At 43.1% G+C, this 26383-nt stretch overlaps 1 protein-coding gene across 2 annotated transcripts in view; it reads right to left on the bottom strand.

The window, feature by feature from the left end:
• Window positions 1-1434: 1434 nt before the first annotated feature.
• Window positions 1435-26383, bottom strand: part of ALPK1 (alpha kinase 1) — a 54553-nt gene continuing 29604 nt past the window's right edge. Inside the window, exons 4-14 of one of the 2 annotated variants that reach the window (XM_028744014.2) lie at window positions 15291-15489; window positions 13517-13576; window positions 13188-13274; window positions 11913-11989; window positions 11257-11352; window positions 10280-10384; window positions 7375-9457; window positions 5435-5588; window positions 3979-4141; window positions 3686-3872; window positions 1435-1749 (exon numbers count right to left, since the gene is read on the bottom strand). In XM_028744014.2, coding sequence (XP_028599847.2) covers window positions 1529-1749; window positions 3686-3872; window positions 3979-4141; window positions 5435-5588; window positions 7375-9457; window positions 10280-10384; window positions 11257-11352; window positions 11913-11989; window positions 13188-13274; window positions 13517-13576; window positions 15291-15489 — 3432 coding nt within the window. In that variant the 3' untranslated portion in view covers window positions 1435-1528. Of the gene's footprint in view, window positions 1750-3685; window positions 3873-3978; window positions 4142-5434; window positions 5589-7374; window positions 9458-10279; window positions 10385-11256; window positions 11353-11912; window positions 11990-13187; window positions 13275-13516; window positions 13577-15290; window positions 15490-26383 lie in introns of those variants that run through there. The other variant, XR_003708230.2, reaches the window with a different exon arrangement.

The raw sequence follows: 26383 nt of genomic DNA, 5'->3' as shown, positions 1-26383 counted from the left end.
CCCAGCTCCATCACCTTCCATGAGCTTGCGCTAAATGTCTGTAGCGTAGTGACCTCAATTGCACAGTTTAGAACCCTGTTCATGCATAAAAAGCCTCTAATGCGTATCAAGCATCACCAATGGTTTGATCGCAATCTTTAAGACTGATTCATATCATATTGAAATGAGTTGGTCATTAGGCATGGTGGGTTTCTCCATATGGCAAAGCAGTACTTGTGGGGCTGCAACATCTTACGATAGATCTTGCTTTATCGTAATGTATTGTGTCGTGCCAGCCTCAAAAGGTGTAACAGCCGAGTGGCAAAATGGGAGTCTAAACTGAACGAACGAATGACGATAGATGGAGTTGAGCGCATAGTGATGCAATCACACAACCATTTATCTCCACAAATTCAGCCTGCAAACTGCCAACTCACATTTTGGCAGGCATCCAGGGTCATGTGAAATGGCCTTTAGACCTGCTCCAAAGAAATCCAAATGACAGGGGTGGCATAAAACAGATGTCTGGTCTATAGCAGGGATCCCACCATTGTTTTACTTTGGGAAAGCTGCACTGATAGATACTTTTAAAGAGGAGCGGGGGGAAGTCTAATGGCACAATCCGCAGGGAGGTTCTCCTGCACTGGTCCTAGTGAAATGAATGGGTGCTATGCATGAGCACAGCATTGCTTTTGTGTCGTTCCAAATTCATAGCACTGGGTTTTGTGAGGGAGAATGCCCCCTAATGCTGAGCTTTGGGGAGAGGAAGAGCAATCTCTTATATTATAATATTCCTCAGTGAATGCTTGGGAAGTGCAATGGCTGTAATTCTGCTTTTTGCTTCTTTCCATTTCTCCAGGTGGTAGCTGACAAAAAGTCCAAGGAGGTCACATCCATGAATTACAAGCTTTGATCTAAAAACACAAAAGATTGCTTCATAAGTAGCAAAAAAGAAAAACGCGACAGCTGCTTTTACCCAGGGCAAGCGCTGTTGATGCCTGTGGACAGCACACATACCACAAAACATTCAAAGAGGACGAGTGTCAAACCAGCAGCGGTTTATATCCTATAGCTGTGAGCAAGAGAGCAACCCCCCTCCACCCATTTGCAAGAGCAGCGAACGAAATGGAAGTGGTCATTGTAGCAGAACAGCTACTGCATCCATCCCCGCATTGGAGAATAGATCTGTGAGAGTGGGCAGATTTAAAATGCTGTCTGGGAAATTGGAACAAGAAGAGGTGATGAAGGAATTGGCTGAAAAGAGCAGTTTTTGACAATATATTTGTTCCGATAGCTGGAGACTTTTCTGCTCTCTACTCCAAAAGGTGTTTTATTTTTTAAAAAAAGCTAAACCACCATACAGTTCAGTACAAATGATTTATATTTTCCCCTAGCTCTGTTTCAGTCACTTTTCTAGAGAATCTTAATTTCAGCCTGTTTTACATATTTTTAAAAAATAAAATAAAATACAAAGCACATAAGAAGCAGCCAACTCGACTGCTATATCATAGCTAGAACACCCAATGCTACAAATTCTCTAGATGTGTGGTCAAAAGTGACTTGAAATCTCTTTTCTCAAAGTCTCCACTGAAGGTCTAGTCAATGAAAGGCGCCTGCAGATTTCATTGCATTCTGTGTGCTGATTGTTGAAGAAATAGCAAATCCCTTTCTTCCCAAAGTTTGTCAGGCATGATGCCTCTTTCCGAGAGAGAGAATGGATCTGGGGGTCAGTCAGGTAGATGAGGCCTTTCCCATTACCAGTCACCCAACCTGTCAAAAAGAAAAAAAAATACAGTTACAATACTGTTGTTGAACTCACCAGGGCACAAGCCTGGGCAATGTGTATGGAGGTCCTGGGCTGCCCAGATAACAAGACCCATCTCTCAGCGCCTCTGGTGTGGTCCAAAGGAAAGCAGAGCCATATATTGGGCAACAGCTTGGCTGCAGAAGTTGCTGGAAGAAGGCATTCAAGGCGCCATCCCACCGCCTTAGGGACTCCTCGGGGTTTACTCCTTAGCCTTTCCTTCTCCCGAAGATACCCCACAAGGCAGCAGAGGTTTAGGATCAGAGTTTCCTTCTCCTAGATGGGCTACCTTCCCATGTTGAAGAGCCCCACCTGCCCCTCGCTTCCCTCTACACCATGTGCAGAAGCTGCCTTCTTGACCATTGGACCCCCCTATTGGTCTCATCCACTCAATCTGCCAGAGCCTGTCTTCGCATGCAGGGGACATTCCTAACTCACTGAGGGTCTGAAACCCATAGGCAACCCTTGTCGGAATCAAGCCTTGTCAGAGGAATTGGCCACTCTCCAGGCACCCAGCTTGAGTTCCTTGTTGACCTCCCCGTCTGCGACTCCCGGCAAGATCAGGCGAGGGCTCTATCGGCGATCCTCCTCCACGTGAGAAGAACACACCACTCTTTCCCTCTCCTCCCTGCTATCCCCAGGGAGGGGAAAGAGACAGACAGAAATGTATTTACATGCCTTTATTTCTGTCTTTTGCAGCAGTACAGAGAAACATGTCTGCACTCTCTTAACACCAACAGCAGAGAGAGAGAGAGCTCCACCCCTGTACTTCCAGTACAGGTCAGATGACACTGTGAGCTAACATCCGGTGCTCAGTACAGTGAATAGACTGTCCCTTCGCTCCCACGGTACAGTCCCAAACATCAACATCCTGTTTGGCATTCCTGCCAGCTGCAGCTCGCTGCATTGCTCCTTTTTCGTAACAACCCTCACCTGGTTTGGCTGTCCAGTCAAAGCCGTTTCTCAGGGTGTGGCTACAAGGAGTGCCAACTTGGCCCCGCAACCATGGGTGCCTGAGGCCATGGATGCCATGCAGCATGCATGGCCCTGGCACCAAAATTTGTGGGTGCCCGGCCCCTTCATAGGAAATTTTGTGGGTGCTCTGGCACCCAGGGCTCCAGGGAATTGGCATCTATGGTGGCCGCCGTTGCATGCTGACAGCTTTTAGGAGCCACAGGTGAGTGCAGGGTGGGGACCAAATGTGGACAAACTACCCCAGAAGGAGCACGACATGTCCCCCACCAGAGGTACTACCTCTTCCCTAGCACCCTAAGTTATCATACTGATTCTAAAAATACACCGTATATGCATTCCATTTCATTTTCTGCAAATCTGCTGACTACAGAAATTACTTGTTTCAGCACCATAGGTTTGTACATGTGCATGCAAAATCTTGGTCTCTGTTTTGCTTTTGGTGGGGGGAATCTAGTGGTTTAAAAAAAATATAAAGTACCTGTTTATGCCTGCATAATGTATCTGAACAATTTCTATACCACTTTTACATTTCCAAAGAAATCTCTAAGTGGTTTACAACTTTAAAGCATTAAAAAAATCACAAAATATCAAAAGAAAATGTTATGAATGAAAAGCAAATGGAAAAAGATCCACATTTAAAGCAGCACCTATATCTATAGTCCCTAGACAGAATGAGATGGCTATGTCTATGATACCTGAGAAAACTGATTAGGCTTTAAGCCAATACAGTGAGCTGCTGAAGTAATTTGCTCTTTTTTCCCCCAAGTGACATTTAACATTTTCTTTCTTTTAAAAACTTCAGCTCTGAATATTCATATCCAAATAATTTTTTTATAAGACTTATTTTTGAAAGGGGGGTGGTAGGAGCAGCTCAAGACAATCCAATAAAATACTGTATTCCATCATTTGACATCTGGCAGTACAAACCTTGTAAATCAACCACCACATCTCTGCCTTGGGAAAACTCATAGCAGAAATGGCCATAAGCGAGTCCATATTCTGTGGCTTTGTATTCCAGCTTTACCACTTTGGTGTTGTTGGATAACTTCACAAACTCTCCTAGAATATAAGGCTCCACACTCACACATCCTTGTATAGACTTGCCTTCTAGTACCTGGGGAACAAAAAGGGGATTGTGATGTGAGCAGCATTTCAGCCCACTGCTTTTGCCTGCTCCTTTCAGTAGCTGAATCCTTTGCAACCTTCTGCTTTCTCCTTACCAAGAGGACCGCCGATGGGATGTAGAAGATTTGTGTTGGGATTTTTTGCTCATACAGCCTCTTGTTGAATTCTGTCACGTAGTACTGGGCAGTCATTTGTCTTTCCACATCGCTGAAATGGTGAAGAAGCTCCTTTTCATCTTTGTACTCTTTGCCAACGTATCTATGAAAAATGTAACACACACTGACAAGAGTCGTAGCGGCAGCAGCAACATTATACTGTATCCTGCCTTCCCTCCAAGGAGCACAAGGTTGTGTGCATCAACCTCCCATTCTCCATTTTATTCTCACAACCATCCTGTCAAGCAGGTGAGGCTGAGAGACAGTGACTGGTGCCAGTGGGGATCTGAACCTTGGTCTCACAGGTCCTAGCGGTAGGACACGCGTACAGTCATACCTCATGTTATGTTTGCTTCATGTTACGTTCTTTCAGGTTACATCCCGCAGTGACCCGGAAGTACCGGAAAGGGTTACTTCTGGGTTTCACCGCTCGTGCATGCGCACAAGCGGCAAATCACGCCACGCACCTGCACAGATACGACGCTTCAGGTTGTGCTCTTTTCATGTTGCGAACGGGCCTCCAGAACGGATCCTGTTCACAACCAGAGGTACCACTGTATTTAAATGTCTTCCACTGAACATAATGAGATAAGGTGACCACTCCTAACAATGGTTATTCCATAGTCAGTTCCACTAAGTTTGATGCAGTTTACTATCCGTAGTTAGGACTGCAACTGAAAAAAGTGGTAAGAGCAGTTTGATAGCAGAATGGACTCCCCCAGAAGATGAGGGACTCTCCTTCCTTGGAGGTTTTAAAGCGGAGATTGGATGGCCATCTGTCATGGATGCTTTAAATTCCTGCATTGCAGGGGGTGGACTAGAGGCCCCCAGGGTCCCTTCCAACTCTACAGTTATGGGCTGTGGAAAGCTTTGCCTGTTACTATCAAGCAAACACCATTCATACTTTGTTTCAAAGGCCTGCTTAAGTTTCTTATATGGTGGACGCTCGGGATGCGAACGTGATCCGTGCGGGATGCAAGTTTGCAACCCGCAGCATTCACAACCTGCATCTGTGCACGCACAGATTGTGATTTGGTGCTTCTGCGCATGCGCAAAGTGCGGTTTAGCACTTCTGCGCATGTGCGACTGCCAAAACCCGGAAGTAACCCGTTCCGGTACTTTCAGGTTTCGGCAGTCCATAACCTGAAAAAACGCAACCTGAAGTAGCTGTAACCTGAGGTATGACTGTATTAACACAAGCTTTTTCTGATGCATAGCTCAATCCATCCGTTATTTCCTATCCCTGTGCAGAATCTGGCTAGGTATTCTCATGCTGTTTTGTAGATGCATTATGTTCACTGCCTAGACTCCTTATTTATCATGTGGTATCTAAGCCTACAAACTAAGCACATAACTGCCTGGACTGATCAAACTGTCACGCTGGTTTGAGCGATACCTTCCCAGAGTTTCTTCTTGGTGCAGAAAGTGTATCCAAAAAGCATTCCTTTGTCTGCCTTTCTTTGCTACGCTCAGGTAGTCCCCAATATATACAGCAGTTTCCTGTGCAGTCCACAGCCCAGATTTCTTGGAGAATTTCAAAAGGAGGGCGGCTGGAAAAGAAGACAAATGAACTGACAACTTCTTCAGCAAAGGGTTGTTCCGTACCAGTAGCCAGGAATGAAACAGCAGAGTTAAAACTGTTCTCTTGCTAGGATCAATGTCCTTTTCCCAGACTGAGTCACAGAGAAATGACATTTCGCTCACACCCATAGGAAGTTGCATTCATGGCTGCAGTGTTTACTATTACAGTCAGCTTCATCTATAAACAGAAGGTGGGGAAGGCAAGGCAGGTTGAATTGCTTTTGGAAGGGCTGCAAAGTGGGAAGGCATTCCTCACAAATATGTCACCCAGTAACAGAACCAACCGTTAGAACAAAAAGGGAATGTGAAATTACAAAAGCATTCAAATGATCCAGAACGATCAAGGAAATGGAGTGACTCCTCTGTGAGGAAATATTACAGTTTTGGACTTTTTAGTTTAGAGAAAAGACTTTTAAAGGCGACATGATTAGAAGTTTATAAAGTTATACTTGGCACAGACAAAGTGGATAGAGAGCAGCCTTTCTCCCTCCTAATACTAGAACTTGTGGACGCCTACCAAAGCTGAATGTTGGAAGATTCAGGAGAGATAAAAGAAAGTCACACAGTGCATGGCCACCAAACCGGATGGCTTAAAAAGAGGACTGGGAAAATTCACGGAGGAGAAGGCTCTGAATGGCTGCTAGCCATGATGGCTGTGTTCCATCTCCACAGTTGGGGGCAGTAATGGCTTTGAAGACCAGTTGCTGGAGAATGCATTTGTGCTTGAATCCTACTTATGAATTTCCCCACAGTCATCTGGTTGGCCACTGTGAGAACAGGATGCTGGACTAGATGGGCTATTGGCCTGACCCACCAGACTCTCCTTATGTTCTTAATCGGTATAAAATAAAAAGACTTTCCCCCACATATAGCATAGCAGATAGAACAGAATAACAGAATCACAGAGTTGGAAAAGGGACCCAAGGGTCATCTAGTCCAACCCCCTGCAATGCAGGAATCTCATTGCTTTGAGAATTTGGAGGCCAGCATTCAAATCCCATCTCATTCATTAGCTCACTGACAATCACTTCACCCCATATACAGGTACACAATACCGGGATCTGTCCTTGGCATAAAGCTTGCCAAAGGCTGATCAGAAACAAATAATTTTTTTCTTGGTCTTGGGTACTTCGCACAGGCAGTATCAGTCAGGCTAACCCAGGGGTGGATAACTGCAGCCCTCGAGATACTCAAACTCCCTGACCATTTCCATGCTGGTGGGAGCTGGAGTCCATCGGCATCTTAGCATATTGACATAGCAAGGCTAAATGCGACTTTCACCCGGGTATGTGCAAATGATTTGAATCCTGTCTTTCTGTTGTGACACGTGAAGTGGGGGACACCTGCACAGATTACCCCTGGGGGAGGCAAGTGTGCTCTTGTGCAGCTCACGCATGAATCAATACACCTGAGTGCTTGGGGCTTGTAAACTACAGTGGTACCTTGGGTTAAGTACTTAATTTGTTCCGGAGGTCTGTTCTTAACCTGAAACTGTTCTTCACCTGAAGCACCACTTTAGCTAATGGGGCCTCCTGCTGCTGCCGCACCACCGGAGCACGATTTCTGTTCTCATCCTGAAGCAAAGTTCTTAACCCGAGGTACTATTTCTGGGTTAGCGGAGTCTGTAACCTGAAGCGTATGTAACCCGAGGTACCACTGTAGAACGAAAATCTTTCCCTCCCTGAAAGCAGCACAAAGTGCTTGGGATTAAATAATTATAAGGGTGCGTTTCGGAAAACTCTACTTACTACTTACAGTGCGCTTTACCGAAGAGGTTTGGCTTGAAGAGCCCTGTATTCTTCATTCTTTCCATTAGCCAGGCATGGTCTACACCAGACAAAAGCCTGCCATAGTCATCGTCACTGAGAACGCGAGCCTGTAGGGTTTCTTCTTTGGCCCTCTCCAAAAAGACAAAAGAGCTGCTGCTAGAGTTCAAAAATGAAGGACTCCCCGATTCAGAAAAACTGCTAGAAAAGTGGGCTGCTTTGTACCATGATTTCAGAGGGGAGCTTGAACTGTGACTACTGCTCAACATGTTCCTTAGCTTTTCACCGTCATCTTCTTCCGTTGTAGCACAGTCACTGGACTGGTTGACTAATGGCTGGTTCTTTGCCCCCAAAGGAGAATTTGTGGCCCCAGAGCTATGATGTGGTTGATCTCTTGCTATGCAGACGTCACTAAGATGACCTGCTGACTTTTTTCCACATTCACTAGCAAATTCACAGTCTTCTGTTGTCTCTGCTTGCGGGTCAATTTCAGATACTCCAGTGGAGCTTTCTGGAGGCACTGCAGAGTTCGATTTATTAATCCAATTTTGAACAAAGCGGTCACGTTCCGGTTTGGGCATGCTACTATTGATGGAGGCAGGTGTCCTCCTGGCATCAGGCAGGTGTGAATTCATCTGTGCATCTTCAGTAGTGTCCACAGTTTCTCCTTCTGGGTCAACAAATGGCCAACCATGTCTAGATATTGATTCTATTATATTTTCTGTGCTTCCTTTCCCAATGCTGCACAGATTATGGTTAGAAATGGCACTGGAGTCCTTGCTCCTGGAATCCATTAATGAAGATGGAATAATGGGATCTTGTTCAGAAGTGGGACTCAAAAGATCATTACTATTTTGGGGGTTAGTGCTACTGGTTTCTTGGAGTGGCTGCTTCAAAGCATTCTCTGCTTCCTCTACGTGCTCCTCTCTGAGATTTGGGTATGATTCTGTTACTCTGTGAATCCTGACTATATTATTCTGATTGGGATGTGTTAAAGAGCCACAACAGTCATTCTGAGGCTCTTGAAGAGAGAGCTGATTAGTTCTGGAAAACAGTACACATGGATCTGGCTTTTGGCAGTTCTTTTCAGCATCTTCGGTCAAAGCTGCAGAACATTCTTGCTCCTTACCTCCAGTAGCCTTTTGTTTCTGTACCTTATCTTGGGGCAGTTCATTTTCATTGCAGTCAATCTCCTCCCAACTAGTAAAGGAACTCGATTTGGAGAATTTGCTCCAAGATCTCAATGAACTGGAACTTTCACTCCTGTTATGAGAATTACTTGAAATACCACCAGTGTGTCTTTCTGAAGGAATGCACTCTACCTCTTCATCAAGGGCAGTGGCATGGAATAATTTCTGTCGCATCTGCTCCTTAAAACCCTCACGATTTTTCCTTCCTTTTTGTGAAAGCGAGATCTTTGCAGAGTCTTTCTCATGATGTGATCTTTCTTCAGTGGTACACATGGTGTCCATATTTTTGGTTTCCGTTTTCAAAGCTGTTATACAGGCTCCTGTTTGGCTTCCTGATTTCATCTTGTAGCTGTGGCAAACACTTCCATAAACTTCACAGACTGCTGCATGATGCTGGGAATACATTTCAAGGACTTTCTTGAAGCTCAATTCACCGTTCACAATTGACTTTTCAACACCAGTTTTGTAGCTATCTGGAATGTAGGACTTGGCATCTGAGTTACAGAAATCCTGCACATTTAAGTGCTCTTTAACTAACATGACAAGGCACATGATATCCTTGGCAAGCTGCTCTTTGTCCTGCTCTTCAGTATGCGGTAAATGGCTATAAGCATACAGCTTCTGTAAGGCTTCCTGGCACAACTTATTCACTTGACTAAGTCTCTCGCTCTCACCGTAGAGCCTCTGGTGCACTTTTGTAAGGCAGAAAGCTGCCTTGATAAAACTGTAGAGCTCCTGTTTGCTGGTGACTGGTTCTTTGTCCTTCTTACTAAGGAGACCAATTTCAAAGGACTCCTTTGCTTCGGACAAATAAAACTTCTGCTTTGCGGAAGGGCATTCGCTTGAATGGCTGTAAGACAGCAAGCACATTCCACGGATATTCTGTAAAAATAAGTACAGCTGAAATGAACAGGATCTTACAGGTTCGTGCATCAAATTTGAAACTCAGATCCTATAAAGAATCCTCAAATTTGAATTCACACCACTACAAAGGTTTTGAGAATATAGCTTTTGCCAAATGATTTTCAAGTACTTGTTTTTTCTGTGTTTGATCAATTATGCTTGAGTTAAACTTGTTACACACCGAAGGAACACTGAACAGGTTTGTTCTGAGATATCTAGCAAAAAAATCCATGCTAGAATTGTGCATTTGCTAATGGGATTTTCAGTATAAAACTCTGCAAAGCCTATTAATCTGAGGGACTGATTTGTCTATGGTGTTCAGTGGGATTGAGGTGGGTTGGGGAGCAGGAAGAAGCTATATTCTCAAAACCTTTGGAACTTAATCCACAGATAAGTGGGGCATGAAGTACACTTCTTCTGCCAAATGCTTTCCTGAAGATACCCCCCTCCTTCCCAAAGAACCAAAAGATAGATTGTATAACTAGCAGCCTTTACCTTCCAGTTCCACTTTCTTAATTATCCAATACGTTTTAAGTCAAATCAATGGGACATTAAAGGGGTATGAATGATAGGCAACAGTAAATGGTTTGTAGTAAGCAACTGCTCCAAATGAACAGGTTTAACAGCATAAAAAAAGCCAGATGGCATTTCACTTGCACCACAACTTTTCATCTGCATTGCATCTGAATTTGGAATGCACATCCTGATTTTACATGCACACAGCAACATATTGCAGTAGTAGACGGCAGTGAATAATCTTCAGCACAGGGAAGAAATAAGTATATTGGGTATCACACTTACGACTGCTGTGAGCACAAACAGTGGTGTGAACTGGCTGAAGGCCGCTGCTAACTTGCACGCTTCAGCAGCTGAAAGTAAACGGTGGTCAAACTCTTTCAGAAGATTCTGTTGAAACAGCAGGAAGGAAATGTAAGTTTAGGCAGACTGCTGTCCGTTCATCTCTGTGTAGATAGGTGAGTCTATGTAAGGTAAAAAGGTAAAGGACCCCTGGATGGTTCACTCTAGTCAAAGGCAACTATGGGGTTACGGTGCTTATCTTGATTTCAGGCTGAGGGAGCTGGTGTTTGTCCACAGACAGCTTTCCGGGTCATGTGGCCAGCATGACTAAACTGCTTCTGGCACAACGGAACACCGTGATGGAAACCAGAGCACATGGAAACGCCATTTACATTCCTGCCTACTTGCACTGGCATGCTTTTGAACTGCTAGATTGGAAGAAGCTGGGACAGAGTAACAGGAGCTCACCTTGTCATGGGGATTCAAACCGTTGATTGGCAAGCCCAAGAGGCTCAGTGGTTTAGAACGCAGTGTAGACAGATGCCAAGGTTTAGCAACATCTAATTATGGCCTTATGTTTCAGGGCTGGAGTACATGACACATTCTGTGCTTCCTCTCTCCATAATTTTATGAGAGAACAAACAACAAATGGCTCAGCACTTGGCAATTACTTTTGCCAGGGAGAGGCAATGAGGAGTAACTGTAGCTTAGTGCAGAAGGGCAAAACTTCAATCTCCAGTTTTAAAAAAGAGGATCACATAGGAGATGGGAAAGACTCTCCCTGAGATCCTAGACAGCTGATGCCAATCAGAGTATACAGTACTGGTATGGATGGACAAATAATATTTTCCAGAGTAATCTTTTTCTGTTGTGGAAAAGTGAGCTTCAGGTATCACACAGAATCTCCCTAGTCAGGGATGCTGAACAAAGCACACACAATTTTCAGCAAGCTAAACAATCTCAAATACAGGAGTAGTTACCAGGTGAAACTGATAGTTGTCTTTAAACCGGTTGTAATCGTTTTCACTCATCGATACAAAGATGTCAGCCAAGATACCCAACGATGTAGCAATTCCCTGCAGGAGACACACACAAAGACAAATTGGCGTTTCACTGTTTCCATTGCAGATTACTTCTCTAAAACACAAGAATCCATTCCATAAAGGACTAGAAGCTAAAACACACAGGGTGTTTCCAAATGGGATTAGGACTCCTCATGCATGCAGCACCAACACATCCCTATCCTTTTAATCCAGATTCGCTCTTTCCATAGAAAATCTGGTAAATTCAAAACAACAACAACAGACTTGTTGCCAACAACCCACTTGCAATAACGAATCCCTGTCTGGAAGCACCCAAAATCTCAGGCTGTTTTTACATCATTCAGTGTCTTAATGGAAAAAAGGACAGTCTACTTTTCCACTGCTTGTGAAAGACTTGGGTCTGTTTGAAACAGCAAGGACCGCTCTTCTTCACCAGCAGATCCCTCTGTGAAGGACTACCCTTTCTGTTGTTCCTCAGTTCCTGCTAAAAGGTTTGGAGGAAGCTGCTTCTCTAGATTGTCTAGAGGAGCAGAACAAATACTGTCAATAGCAGAAAATACTCATTTTAAAAAAGAAAATAGTACATACATTACCTTTTTATCTGGCTGGGGAAGTGTGAAATAACCTAAAATTGAGGCCCAAATCAGCTCTGCTGCTTCATACCACATCCCTGAAACATACACATTATTGTTGCAGGTTTTTTTTTTTAAAAAAAGAAGTAATATTTTATAAACTTATTTAATGCACTTGTGCTTAGTAGGGGTGGGGGAGAGGTTTGCCAAACATGAACTGAACCATAGCTATCATTCAAAAGTTACACTTGTCCAAATTTTGGTTTGCAGTTTTCCAACCCCAATATGTGTACATTTGGGGAAAGTGTACATAAGCATTTACTGGTGAAAATAATAAACAAAGTACATTAGAAAAAATGGTTTGCAAAATTGTGTATGATACAAATTTTCAAAAGGGCTTTTTTAATAATAATAATAATAAAAACCAAACAACTGCAGAAATGTGAATTTAAGATTGGAAAAATTGGAAACTGAAATTGACAAAAGCATCCATTCCTTACAACTTAATGGAAATAGGATACAGTGGTGCCTCGCAAGACGAAATTAATTCGTTCCGCGAGTTTTGTCGTCTTGCGATTTTTTTCGTCTTGCGAAGCACGGTGTCAGGAAAGCTTTGGAAAAGCTTCAAAAATCACTGAAGTCTTCAAAAACCTCAAAAAAGGCTACCACACTGTGTGCTATGAGTTACTCCTCGAAGTCAAGTCACAACTGTATTAACGGTGTTAAGAAAAAGGAAACAAACTTGCAAGACATTTCCGTCTTGCGAAGCAAGCCCATAGGGAAAATCGTCTTGCGAAGCAGCTCAAAAAACAAAAAACCCTTTCGTCTTGCGAGTTTTCCGTCTTGCGAGGCATTCGTCTTGCGAGGTACCACTGTACTGGACTAGGTGGGCCAGTAGCTTAATCCAGCAGGCTGTTATGAGCCTGATCATCACATAATTTCACCACCCCATGCCCTTATTTTTTATCCTCTGCAACCCAACATCTTGCAAAGGAGGAGGAGGAGGAGAAATTTTTAAGTCTTAATTTGGGAAGCAAAATAAATATGCAAAGTAAGCAATTTGAAGCAATTATAGGCATAGAATTTGGGTCACATTAGGTTTTTCTTTTTTGCCAATACATTTTGCTAGGCATACAGCTGGTTTTTTTGTTTTTTTTTAAGGAAATGAGGAATATTTCGCAGCTAGAAAGAACACAATTATGAGAAATGACTCCTGCACTATATTCAGAGAACTGAACGGGAACTGAAAAATATCAGCTGAAACCATAGAATGTGAGATTGCTGCATGAATCCTACCCAGCTTTTGCAGAATCTGTCCTCTAATCTGTACACAGACAGACTGAACAAGGATCCTGTCACTTTCTTTTGAGTACTTCCACACACCTGAGAAACAGAATAAATAGAGCAGTTGAACACACTACAGTGTTTGGGGACATGAAGATGCAGAAAGGTGAGGTAAATATATATCCAAGACCTTTACAAATTAAGAAAAACAAAGAAAGAAGCTGTCTGGGTCAGGAACACATTCGTCTGGCCGTGGCTCTGCTAGCAAGGTGGCAATTTTGGAGGGGGGGGGACATTTATAAATAATAACTCAAAGTGTAGAAGCCACAAATTATAGATACCTGTTGCTCCATTGTCATTAATAAGACTGCTAAGGATATATTCGGCCTTTAACAGTTTACCTAGAAAGAAGAGGAAAAACAAAAATATTGAGGCAAATATTTCAATCTTGGAGTTGTGATAGGATAGGGTCAATCTGGTCTTTTAGCAATTTTTTTTTATTTTAAAAAAGTCATTTCTCTTCCTCAGTTTATCCCTTTAGTTTAGAACAAAGGTAGGACCAGCCTCACAGGACAAATCTGACAGGTGGGTGGGGGCTATCCATTTGCCAGGCACTTGACATCATAATGAGACAAGGATGCTGCTAAAACGAAGGCCTCTTCCTCTGTTTTAGCAGGGGATTCCATCCAATTGTGACCCAGTCATAGACCCTGACCCACTGCTTGAAGATGAATTATATAAGGGCCTTTCACATGTTACATTCAGCAAGTGCACAATCTCTGTAAACAACAGTTGATGCACACTATCTACACTCTTATCATTATTCACGTCACGTTCGACAAGCGTAGTGTCTGTGTTTCTGTGTGCACAATAGCTGAGCTGTATGAATCAACATGTGTAAACCCTTTCACAAAAACACTTGTACATGTGTAGTGGTAGCTTGTACCTGCGTTTAGTGTAAAGTGAACAGGCCTACAGATGCTCAAAGCTACCCCAAGATGAGAGCTCACCGAGGTAGTTTAGATATTTATATCTACCTAGACTCACCCACATTTGGGTGGCTTATACCTCACTTTGGCTCATTTGAAGCTTTGTGGTCCCTGATTCACCTTGGACTTTAGGAATAAACAACACACCAATCTCCTGTTTACTTCTTTAAGACATGTATTTGCAAGACTTGGCATCAGACTCAGCCTTTCTCCCAGATGTTTTTGGACTACAACCGCCAACATCTCTCATCATTGGCCGTGCTGGCTAAGGTTGAGTGGGGTTGTAGTAAAGAAAACGTATGGGAACCCAATGCTGGGGGAAGTGGCATCAGATAGCAGAGCTCAGAAATAAGGACAATTATATTTGACGCACATACTATTCCTAAGATATAGTGATTGAAATCAGATGATCATTTCATTTTATGTAAGCTATTTCCTTCTAAAACTGTATTCATCATCAGCTTAGCTTTGGCTTTTCCTTCCTAAAAAAACTAGGAATATGTATTTTAAAATGGGCCAATGCCATTCATGATCTTTCTGTACAACCAAAAGAGGAACGAAGAAAAAACAACAACCCTCAATTTTACATGAGTAGGTTAACTGCATTATTTGCACCAAGCGGCCATAGTGCATGTATATGTGTACACACACACACACACACACACACACACAGAGAGAGAGAGAGAGAGAGAGAGAGAGAGAGAGAAAATACCAGATCTTTAATCATCTTTTTGAAGGCCTTTGCTCAGAAGTACAGCAATTCACAGACCCCCGTTTGAAACAGCAGGGCAGATTTGTTAGGAGACAAAAGCTCCAATTAGTATTTTCCACACCCTTTCACAATTTTCTCTGCTGCTTCTTTCTCTCAGAGACCCCTTTATGCCAGACACTTTGTGCAGGCCAGAAGAGGTGGGAGGGAGATGGAGCGGGGGTGGGGTAGATGGAGAGTAGATGGCAGGCAGGAGCAGGGTGTCAGTTTAAAATGATGGCTCAGGATCATAGGAATGTCATCTCCAGAATGGGACAAAGTATCCTCTTGAAAGTCAAGCAGCTCCTAATTGGGACTCGGCCGAGAAACGGAGATGGTGGTTGGAGGGGGGGGGTAGCGCAATGAGTGTTTCATTACCTGAATTTACAGAGACGCGAGCTTGGCGAATCACCAGCTGAGGGGCAATTGGTGTTGTAGGTTGGAGCTCGTGCAGCCTTTTGGCAATCCGAAGGAGCTGGCTGGAGCCATCAACCCAATATAAGAACCGGTCAATCAGGAACACAATAGCAGCTGCTGTCACATAGTCCCTGCTGGTAATGGAGGCTTTCAGACAAACCTGAAAAGAACACCAAACGCATGTGATGGTGAGGAGCAACCAGCTCTCAAATTGGAACCGTTTCTAGGGGACTACCCATAAAGTATGTAATTCATCAGGGAGAGGGATGGGGTAGAAATGTTTGCTGACTTGCTTAGCTGAGAAATGTGTATACCCACTTTCAGCTACGGAAAACTGCAGGGCAAAGGAGGGATTGGGGGTGGGATATTGCTTTAAATGTAGAAAACTGTCAGAGGTATGGAAGGGAAGTTCAAAAAAGCTTTAAAAAGTGTGGCATACTTTACAATGCTCTACCCTGTGATAAACCCAACAACATTTTATTGTACTCTCTCTCTCTCTCTCTTTCTCCTCCTGCCTGCCACAGCCCAGTTGGCATTCATCAAACGATGGCACTGAAAGACCGAGTCATGGAACCCACACAAAGGTCGGATTCAGGCTAACACTATACTTAATTACCAGTGAAATCACTGTGTGTGTGTGTGCAATGCTCCCAGTCTTAGATAGGATATTCTGATTATCAACAAATTTTACTTTAATTTTAACCACCGCCATCGATTCATTTTCATCCCAACCTTCTTCCAAGGATTTCAGAGTGTTTCATCTCATTTTAACCTCACAACCAACAGCTTAGACCCATCAAGCTCACCCAAGGATTAGACCCTGGGCTTTCCTGATTTGTGTCCAACATGCTACCCACTATATGGCACTGTATCTTGCAACCTTATTTAAAAAAGGAAGAGGAAGGTAAGACACTCCTAAAAAGTAGACCTGTGATCTGTTTTCAAGAAATGACCTACATATAGCATTAAAATTAGCTTAAATGGGAATTGGGGGGGGGGTGTGCTACTAAAAGCCATTGCCTTCTGATTCTCAAGGGAAATGAAGACTTTTGTGGTGTCAATCAAGTTCTAAACATCAACAAGTTGCATTAATATAGCAGTAAAGGCTACCAGATCAAACGCTCCTTTGTACATCATAAAGGAGCAACTAGGTCAGCAGTCCAACGTTTTCTCTTTGCAGGCGACCTTTAATGATTTTTTAAAAAATAGCATTAACTCCCTTGGTATCCCCCTCAGAGGCTGATCCTTCGCCCTGGCATGGAGAATCAGCCGCACTTATGAAGGAACGTGCTGTTAGGAGAGAAGAAAGGCCAGCAGGCTAACTCTGCGGCAGTATACAGAGTCTTCATGGGTGCTCAAGGATCCCTGCAGGCATTGTGACATCTGCCCAAATGCCCAACTTGCACCTTGGGAGAATGGCGCGTGAGCGAAAGTGCATCCCAGCCTTCCTCTCCTCAGCTGGGGAAAGATGAGAAGAAAACTCCTGCCTGCTGGAGCCTCAAGTTTGATTTGGTAACACCTTCCTTGGGATCAAATAGGAAAGGTTAATCTGATGAAGGGAAATTTTACTTGGACTAAAATATACCAGTACTGTGGCTGCAGTATGAGAATATTACCTTGACATGGAGTTCAGTGGCCCCTCTGATAGACACATGAAGCCAGACCCCCTATCCAAATATTTATTTTCTGTGCATACTCCTTGTGTCCAGTACAAAACACTGCTGGAGAAGGCATTTGTTTCTTAGTGACTTAGTGGCTCATTGAGTGACTCAAATTCTCTAGTGCTTTTGCTGCTTAATTGGTAAAAAGAGAGTGATGCAGCTATAATTTAAGCCTGCCAGGAAGCCAGTGTAGCAGTAAGGAATGTACTCCATCGCAAGGAATAATGCTTGCACAACTGAAGTTCCCTTTCTCCTCCCCTGTGCTCTGCCAAACTTTTCTGGGGGGTTTCCCTATGAAAAGCTCCCTCAGTGAAGATAGGGTCTTCCATGCATGGGTAGGTACCCCTGCCCGTACGGGCTAGTCTTGCCAGACTCTGGGGTTGTGCGCCCATCTCACTCAAGAGGCTGGGGGCCGGCGCTGTCCGGAGACACTTCCGGGTCACGTGGCCAGCGTGACATCGCTGCTCTGGCTAGCCAGAGCCGCACACGGAACACCATTTACCTTCCCGCTAGAAAGCTGTCCCTATTTATCTACTTGCACCCGGGGGTGCTTTCGAACTGCTAGGTTGGCAGGCGCTGGGACCGAGCAACGGGAGCACACCCTGCCGCGGGGATTCGAACCGCCGACCTTTCGATCGGCAAGCCCTAGGCGCTGAGGCTTTTACCCACAGCGCCACCCGCGTCCCGTATCTTCCATGCATAGGGACTAGTAAATTAAAACACTACTACTATTACTACTAAATAAATAGAATCTTCACCTCACAAGACAGAAAACTCACATTTACCCCCGTTTGCTTCCATGTATAAAGCCAAATTTACATGTGTCCATGCAGCAACCATAAATACACAATATCCCTGTATTCTGTTTCATTTGCAATTATGCATCCATGTGGATAGTGTCATAATACAGTTTAGTCACTAGGTAGCGCTGGACTTAGTTGTTATCTGTATGGAATCAGTATCTTCTTGTGCCTGTTCTTGCTTGGGAGAGACAACTTCCTCACCTGTTTACAGTAGCAACTGGTGTTCCCCTGGCTTCTTGACACTGTCAAGTGTCACTGTCAGTTACTGAGAGGGAGATGGTGAAGGACAAGGCTCAGCACAGTATGACAATATGGGTGCAATGATGGAGCCAATTTGACATTATCTTCGCTGCCTTTCTGCTCCCCATCTTGGTAACTGGCAGTGACATGCAGCATTGGGAAGACAGGTAAGCAATGCTGATGACTACTGCAAACAAGACAGGTGAACAGTGCTGTGCTGCCCTATCAGATGCTCCTGCCCATTTGTCTTCTAACTATCCATGGCAGCATTCATTCTTGCCATGTAAAGTGTGAATCAGTCTTCAGACCAGCAATGATCTGGCATAACCGGGCAGAGCAAGGAGCTGTCCATTGGGAACTTTCAACCAACAGTGCTGAAGGCTAGGCAGCACTTCTAAAGACGTTGCAGGATTAAATACTGAATTCTTGTATTAAAAAACTGGGAGAATCTAAAGTATTCAATTCCCAATTCCTGGCTTTGAGACCCAAGCAACACCTATTTTGGCCAGTAATGTCTACCACTAACCTATCATTTTTACAAATGGGTTGTGCATTTGTAAAAACAACGTAACATGAAATACATAATGTGAAATCAGCTTCATCTGGTCTTGATTTTTGACAGTGTGTATTTTGTTTTGTAATAAATGGAAGAACTTTCAAATCTTACTCTGCCTTAAATTGCATAACCAGGGGAAACTCCTCTCAGCACCAAAGATGATAAAAACAAACAAGCTAATACAAAAGAGAAAGAATTGGGAAGCAATACTCATTGTCAATTTGTAATTTACACCTTAAACTACAGTTAGAACTGGATATGGAACAACTGATTGATTCAAAATTGGGAAAGGAGTACGACAAGTCTGTATTTTGTCTACCTGCTTATTTAACTTATATGCAGAATTCATCACGCGAAAGGCTGGACTGGATGAATCCCAAGCCGGAATTAAGATTGCCGGAAGAAACATCAACAACCTCGGATATGCAGATGACACAACCTTGATGGCAGAAAGTGAGGAGGAATTAAAGAACCTTTTATTGAGGGTGAAAGAGGAGAGCGCAAAATATGGTCTGAAGCTCAACATCAATAAAACGAAGATCATGGCCACTGGTCCCATCACCTCCTGGCAAATAGAAGGGGAAGAAATGGAGGCAGTAAGAGATTTTACTTTCTTGGGCTCCATGATCACTGCAGATGGTGACAGCAGTCACGAAATTAAAAGACACCTGCTTCTTGGGAGAAAAGCAATGACAAACCTAGACAGCATCTTAAAAAGTAGAGACATCACCTTGCCAACAAAGGTCCATATAGTAAAAGCTATGGTTTTCCCAGTAGTGATGCATGGAAGTGAGAGCTGGACCATAAAGAAGGCTGATCGCCAAAGAATTGATGCTTTTGAATTATGGTGCTGGAGGAGACTCTTGAGAGTCCCATGGACTGCAAGAAGATCAAACGTATCCATTCTTAAGGAAATCAGCCCTTAGTGCTCACTGGAAGGACAGATCGTGAAGCTGAGGCTCCAATACTTTGGTCACCTCATGAGAAGAGAAGACTCCCTGGAAAAGACCCTGATGTTGGGAAAGATGGAGGGCACAAGGAGAAGGGGACAACAGAGGATGAGATGGTTGGATGGTGTTCTTGAAGCTACCAGCATGAGTTTGATCAAACTGCGGGAGGCAGTGGAGGACAGAAGTGCCTGGCGTGCTCTGGTCCATGGGGTCACAAAGAGTCGGACACGACTAAACGACTAAACAACAACTACAAATTTACACCTGGTACTATGAGCATCAAAAGGGTACTTTGCCTTCAGGCCCATCAATACAAGGGCCTCCAATGGCAACTTTCTATAAAGTCCCTGGGGAAACCAGCATTACACACTGGGAGATGTTGTTCAAAGAATTAGGAGGTAGCTCCAGCCATGTGATGAACTAATCAGATGTAAAAATCAACTTCTGGCAACTAATTGCTTGATCTTTACTTTGGGTAAGCAGGTAGGAGATCGCATACAAGCCATACAGGTATCTGAATCATTGCTTAATATGCCGGGTTCCTGTGTATGAGCATGGTTTTGGCTAAGGACTATAGTACTATTTGGAAGTTACAGGAAGAGTCAGGTAAAACTTGATAATGGTATAAGCTGCCTTTTATATTGTCAGATAAATAGAATATGTTGCCCACTAGTGTGCTGACACTGACTTGGTTCGCCCAGCATGAAGTTTTGCTACCGGAAAACCTTTAAACTGAAGATTTCAGGGACTGAATGTAGCACCCTCTCCATCCAAATCACGTGGCAGAGCAGCAGCTCCCATTCCCTCCCGCCCCCCCAGAAGAGAGACTCTCATGAATGACTCAATAAATGTGTGAAAACATTTGTGGTGACAATCAGCTCCAAGATTAGGGATAGGTCGGTGATGCTAGCCTGTCAGAGAAAAAGATTTACACCCTATGGCTTGTTTCAAATCATAGACTATGCATCTTGAAGAAACTGAAATAGCCATAGTGTGAACAACTTGAACAGGAATGCCTGATATTTGTTTACCTCACAAGACCAGTTGTGAACAAGTATTCACGGGCTGACTTACGCTTCAAAAACTGGTGCAAATATATTTATTTATTTGCAAGGAGGCATGCTTTTGCAAAGAATGACACTTGAAAGGGATTCCCATTTCTTTGTGTGCATGTGCCTCTTGACAATGGAGGGATCCCTGTCTTTAAGCACCTGAAAACGAACACTGCCAGCGACACATTTTCCTCAATGCTCCGGAGTCTACCGTATATTTAAGCACTGAGCCATTGCCTAATGCATTTTTTTCTTTCTGCTTCTTCTCCTCCTTCCCTTAAGAGATTGGAACACAAAAGCATGAGAGAGGGTGACCTACCAAACAAAAGAGCCTTTGAGTTCCTCGGAAAAGTAGACTTGGAGGAGGATGGAAGGAATCCAAGTGGCCCTATTATTTCCACTTGCACTAATTAGACATTTTTCTGTCAGCTATTGAGCACCGCTGAGAGGCCAAACTCACTGAATTCATTTCTAAAGTGTTTACAGAAGTTTGCATCTGTTTGTGTCTCTTCAGGAGGAAAATAAGCACTTCAATAGCATTGTGAAAAATCTAAACCAAGTATCCTATTCTGGAGGGCCGGGCAGCTGCATAATTTAACTCTCTGCTCAATGCCGAAACCTCTTGCGTCCCTCTCCAAAACCAAATGGACACAAAATGAGGAAAAGTCAAGACAGGGTGAGAATATCAGCTGCTTTTTCTTTCCCCGAAGATGGCGTGCTGTGTTAACACACCAATACATTTTGCTCGGTGTCAATTGTTTGAAGTGATAACCCTGTTCTTGTCCCCTCTGAGAAATCATACCTGACTTTTTCCTTGGCTCCCAAGTCACACAACAGTTCCTAGTCCACAAAAATGCTGCCATGTTAATGGAAAATGTAGACCAAAACCTCCTTCCCATAAAAGCATAAAATGAAAGTAGGTCAAGTTCTGTGACAGCAATTCCAGGGTAAAAAGATAGACTTCACACATAAAGCCTAGAAGAGGCAACAGACATTCCCTTCCTAATATACACATATGATGGATACAGAGCAGGAGCAGACAGTATGGTAGGATGTCATGTACACCTTACCTCTGGTTTGTTGCTGCTTACTAGAAGGGAAGTGAGGAAAGAGGAAAGACAGTGGTGTGGTTGGTGTGGTGCAAACACACTGTCAGGAGCACTGGAGAGGCTTGGCCAGTGTGTTTGCACTGCATCCACCTTGCCCCTCCCAGTAAGCAGCAGTGAAGCAACCAACTGGAGGTCAGATGTGTAGTGGCGTCCCATCATGCCATCCACTACTGGTACAGATAGCAATTTTTCAGAAGTCTGAAGCAGAATGGGAGAGCTGTTACTGCCTATGGGTCCAGACATTTATGTCTTCTGTCTTATTATAGTCTCTGGTCAATCAGTTTTGCAGGTCTAAGACCCTGCAAAACGTGTCTGAAGTGTTGTTAAGATGCCAACATTTCTGAGAGGGCTTGTATATCAGAAGCATGCTGCCAGAATCGCCTCCCTTCAGCAGAACAATGAAAAGCTTTCCTCTCTTCTTTTTCTGGCAATGTCCTGTAGAAGCATGATGGGACTGAAAGTGTGTTATCCTGGTTCGTCAGAAGTATACTTTCTCTGTCTTCATATGTGAGTCAAACAAGACAGAATGGCTGCCATGCCTGAGGTGGACATGCAAAGCTATACTGAGGAAAGAGCACTTATTTAATTACCTCCAAGTGGCAGATGAGACACAGTGGAAGTTTCTGCGTAATTTGTATTTTGAATTTCCACGAATGGCTCACATAATTCATAATGCGCTGACTGATTCACTTCCAGATTTCTCCCATCACAGGTTAACATCTGCAATATCCCTTGCCTCTCTGGATAACAGACATCACCTTGGCCACAGGTCCATCCCACCTATTACAGTTGTTTTCCTTTAGATTTGATATAATGTTTATCCAACCATATACCACAGAAGCTCACAATTCTTTTGCTAATTTATGTTTCTGAGGGACAGGAAAAAGTCTATTTCTGACCTTGCCCAACCTCAGTTTCTTTGCAGTCCCACTGAAATGTCACCCTGTCTTTCTGCACCTTACATAAAAGCTTTTGATCAGATGTGCACTGTTGCATCTGCAGCTCCTGAACATAATTTTATTTTTTAAAACAGCAACAACCCATCAAGCCTACAACCCCAGGAGGAAGACACTTCATGGACAAAACAAAACAAAATTATGGCGACACAGAGATATAACCAAAATATAAAAGAAAGAAAAGGGTTCTAATTTGGAAATTGTGATTAAGGGATTTCTGTATCCATGCCAAGACAGAGAAATAAAAGTGCACTTTGCCTGAACATCTGTTTCTACAATGTCAACCTAGGAAGTGTAATTGAGTTTAGGGGCACAAAAGGAACTTCATGGCTGGGAAGCTGAGTCAGGTGGAGATGGAATTAGATTTGCAGAAGATTTCTATACACCAATTATAGGGGTTCAGGGTGGAAATGCAAAACAGCCTTTACTGAAGGGCCTTTGCAAAAATGCCCTGAGTGGACGGGTGTGCTGTTTTCATGGTTTCTCGCATTAGTGGCCTGGTTCCTCCCAGCAAAACACCTTAATGTTTGGGTCTCAGCCTTAGGTTCAATGCCAGGATACCTTGTTTTTGCCGGCAACTGCAGCTGCTCCCAGGAAGGGAGAAAACACTCTCTCCCAGAGCCATCTGGCACTGAGGTACGGGACAAAATGTGAATATACGAAATTGCTTGTGCAGAATAAATTAGGAAGATAGAAGCAGATGAGGGTGGAGGAATTTTCAATGAGCAAGAATTAAATCATCAATAATTGAGCCTAGAGGTTTTTTGGTTTGCTAAGACTAGGAAGGAATGGCATTGCTAACTCATCCAGGTACAGGGCACTTGGGATGTATTAAATGGATGCAGCAAATGGGGTAGAAACCTCTGCAATATTTCTGAGTCCACCTACATAGGAAAAGAGAGAATGTAATGCAAGTAATACAGGCCGCCACTGAGCATGTAGTCTAGAGATAAGTGTGCCTTGCTTGCTTCATAGTTTGTGAAAACTAGGAGAATAATGAGAAGCACTGCATTATAGAATTGGCAGGGTATGCCATTATTATGTTTTTATCCTGCTCTTCCTCCAGAGTTCAGGGTGGTGCGTGTGCATCCTCTTTTATCATCACAGCAACTTTATAGGGTAGGCTAGGCTGAAAGGGACGCGGGTGGCGCTGTGGGTAAAAGCCTCAGCGCCTAGGGCTTGCTGATCGAAAGGTCGGCGGTTCGAATCTCCGCGGCGGGGTGCGCTCCCGCTGCTCGGTCCCTGCACCTGCCAACCTAGCAGTTCGAAAGCACCCCTGGGTGCAAGTAGATAAATAGGGACCGCTTACTGGCGGGAAGGTAAACGGCGTTTCCGTGTGTAGCTCTGGCTCGCCAGAGCAGCGATGTCACGCTGGCCACGTGACCCGGAAGTGTCTCCGGACAGCGCTGGCCCCCGGCCTCTTGAGTGAGATGGGCGCACAACCCTAGAGTCTGTCAAGACTGGCCCGTACAGGCAGGGGTACCTTTACCTTTAGGCTGAAAAAATGAGTAATTGGCCATGGTCATCTATTAAGTTTTCACTGTGCACAAATTTGAACCAAGGACTCACTGATCATAGTCCGACACTCCAGCCACTACATTTCTCCTGGGGCATTTTCCAGCTAAGTCATAGAAGTGAATTTTTATTCAGTGCTCTTATCTGCTGCCATTTCAGGTATAGGCAACTCGAGGCTGCTTGAGCTAACCATCACTTTAAAAGCATTTAAACCAATTAAAATAAATAATTCAGAATTGTTAGCATTACCTGTTAACAACCAGCAAAGCTATGCTAACACAACTCTCTGAAAACAGCCATATTAAAAAAGGTGGTTAGAAAAAGTGGGTTTTTAAAAACCCACAACACAAAAGCAGCAGACACCTCCCTGGGAAATTTGTTGCCAGAAAGATGGGTGACTGTATCTTCCGTTTGCAAACAGGGAGAGGAAAGGGTCCAGTTTAGGGCCCTTAAGGTTACATTTAAAGATACAGTACAGCGCTTCTGGGAAATGATATATAACGAATTGAAAAAAATGTTGAAATATACATTTGTTAAGAAACCAGAGGCATTTTTGTTAGGAATGGTAGGAAATGAAATAAACAGAAAAGATTATAAGCTTTTTCTATACGCAGTAACAGCGGCAAGAATACTGCTAGCCCAAAAATGGAAACAAGAAGAATTACCGTCGATGGAAGAATGGAGGATGAAGTTAATGGAATACGCAGAACTTGATAAACTAACAGGAAGGATCCGAGGCCTACGAGACCACAGATTCACTGAAGACTGGAGTAAATTTGTAGACTATTTGAAAAGTATTTGCGATGAACAATTAACGTTTGTAGGTTTGCAAGAGGCTCTGTGAAAATAATATCAGAAATATTCTAAAAAAGGGAATAAGAGGGAGGAGGTTTTTAATAAAAGGCAATATTAGATTAAGAAATGTGGAAGGACTAAAACGGAGGATTTGCAGAAGAGTTGAGGGAACTCCAAAAAATGTATTTGTGAAAAATTGTATTATGTGTTTTTATATTTTTGTATTGTAAAAGGAATAAAAAATAATTCAAAAAAGGAAAATAAAAATACAGTACAGCTATCGCTATTATCACAGAATCATAGAATTGTAGAGTTGGAAGGGACCCCAAGAGTCATCTAGTTAAATCTAGTCCAATGCCGGTGCAGGAATCTCAACTGAGACATCCATGACATATCACAGGGCTAGGAAACAAATTAAAATCATGCTCATTGAATATGACTTGAGCAAATAGACAGTTATGGGGGGGGGGGGGAAATCTCAGGTTTTACTATCAAAGATGCCCTGGGGGTCACAAAGATACACCACAGTAGATCACTTTGCAGGATATGATCTGCTCAAGCAAAAGAGTGCTACTACATACAGTAACTTACAAGGTTGCTTCTTGGGTTGAGACACCTAGTGATATTAAATTCTCGAGAATATTCTCAGTTAATGAGAATATTAGAGAATTTTCATTTAAAATAGGAGAATATTCATTTTAATGCATTGAAAATGATATAATTAGTTAATATACATGTTTATTCATGGGTAAACTTGTTCAGATGGCAACCAAAAACTGTACAGATACTTTTATTCAATGGGGCAATGCAGTGAATTCACATTCTTTGATACAAGTAAATTCAGTAATAGGCTATCTTGTGCTTCTAATAGCTCTAACGGTAATATATTTCAGTATGTCAATCTCTGGTAAATGGCATGTTGTACCATTGAATGGCACTGCCAAAACCAGTTATTGGCACTAAATAAAAATATAGAAACATTAACTGGTCAACTGTTTAAATCAAGGCCACCTCACATGCTGTTACACATAATTGTATAGGCCTGGTACTTTAAGTGTATAAAGCATTGAAGCTACTTTCTGTAAAAAAAGTAATCACACTATATGGCCAATAGTATAGAATTGCTATGAATAAGGTCACACCAAAATAGAAAAAAAAAGGCTATTACATATTGTTGAAATACATACAAATTCAAATGTTCATCAAATTAAATGAATAGCATATATGTGTGTGTGTGTGTGTGTGTGTGTGTGTGTGTGTGTGTTTTCTGTAGCTCACATTTCAGAACTGCCAATGGTGAATGACACAATGCCCAGTAATGTAACTGGATAAAAAAAAATTATTCATTACTGACACTGGCAATATCACAGCTTAACTTACTATTTACTAGATTTTTTAAATGTGGGTTGTAAAACTG

The sequence above is a fragment of the Podarcis muralis genome, chromosome 9 (assembly GCF_964188315.1).
Source record: "Podarcis muralis chromosome 9, rPodMur119.hap1.1, whole genome shotgun sequence".
In the NCBI taxonomy this organism is placed as follows: Eukaryota; Metazoa; Chordata; class Lepidosauria; order Squamata; family Lacertidae; genus Podarcis; species Podarcis muralis.
This window is presented reverse-complemented; position numbering and strand designations above follow the sequence as displayed.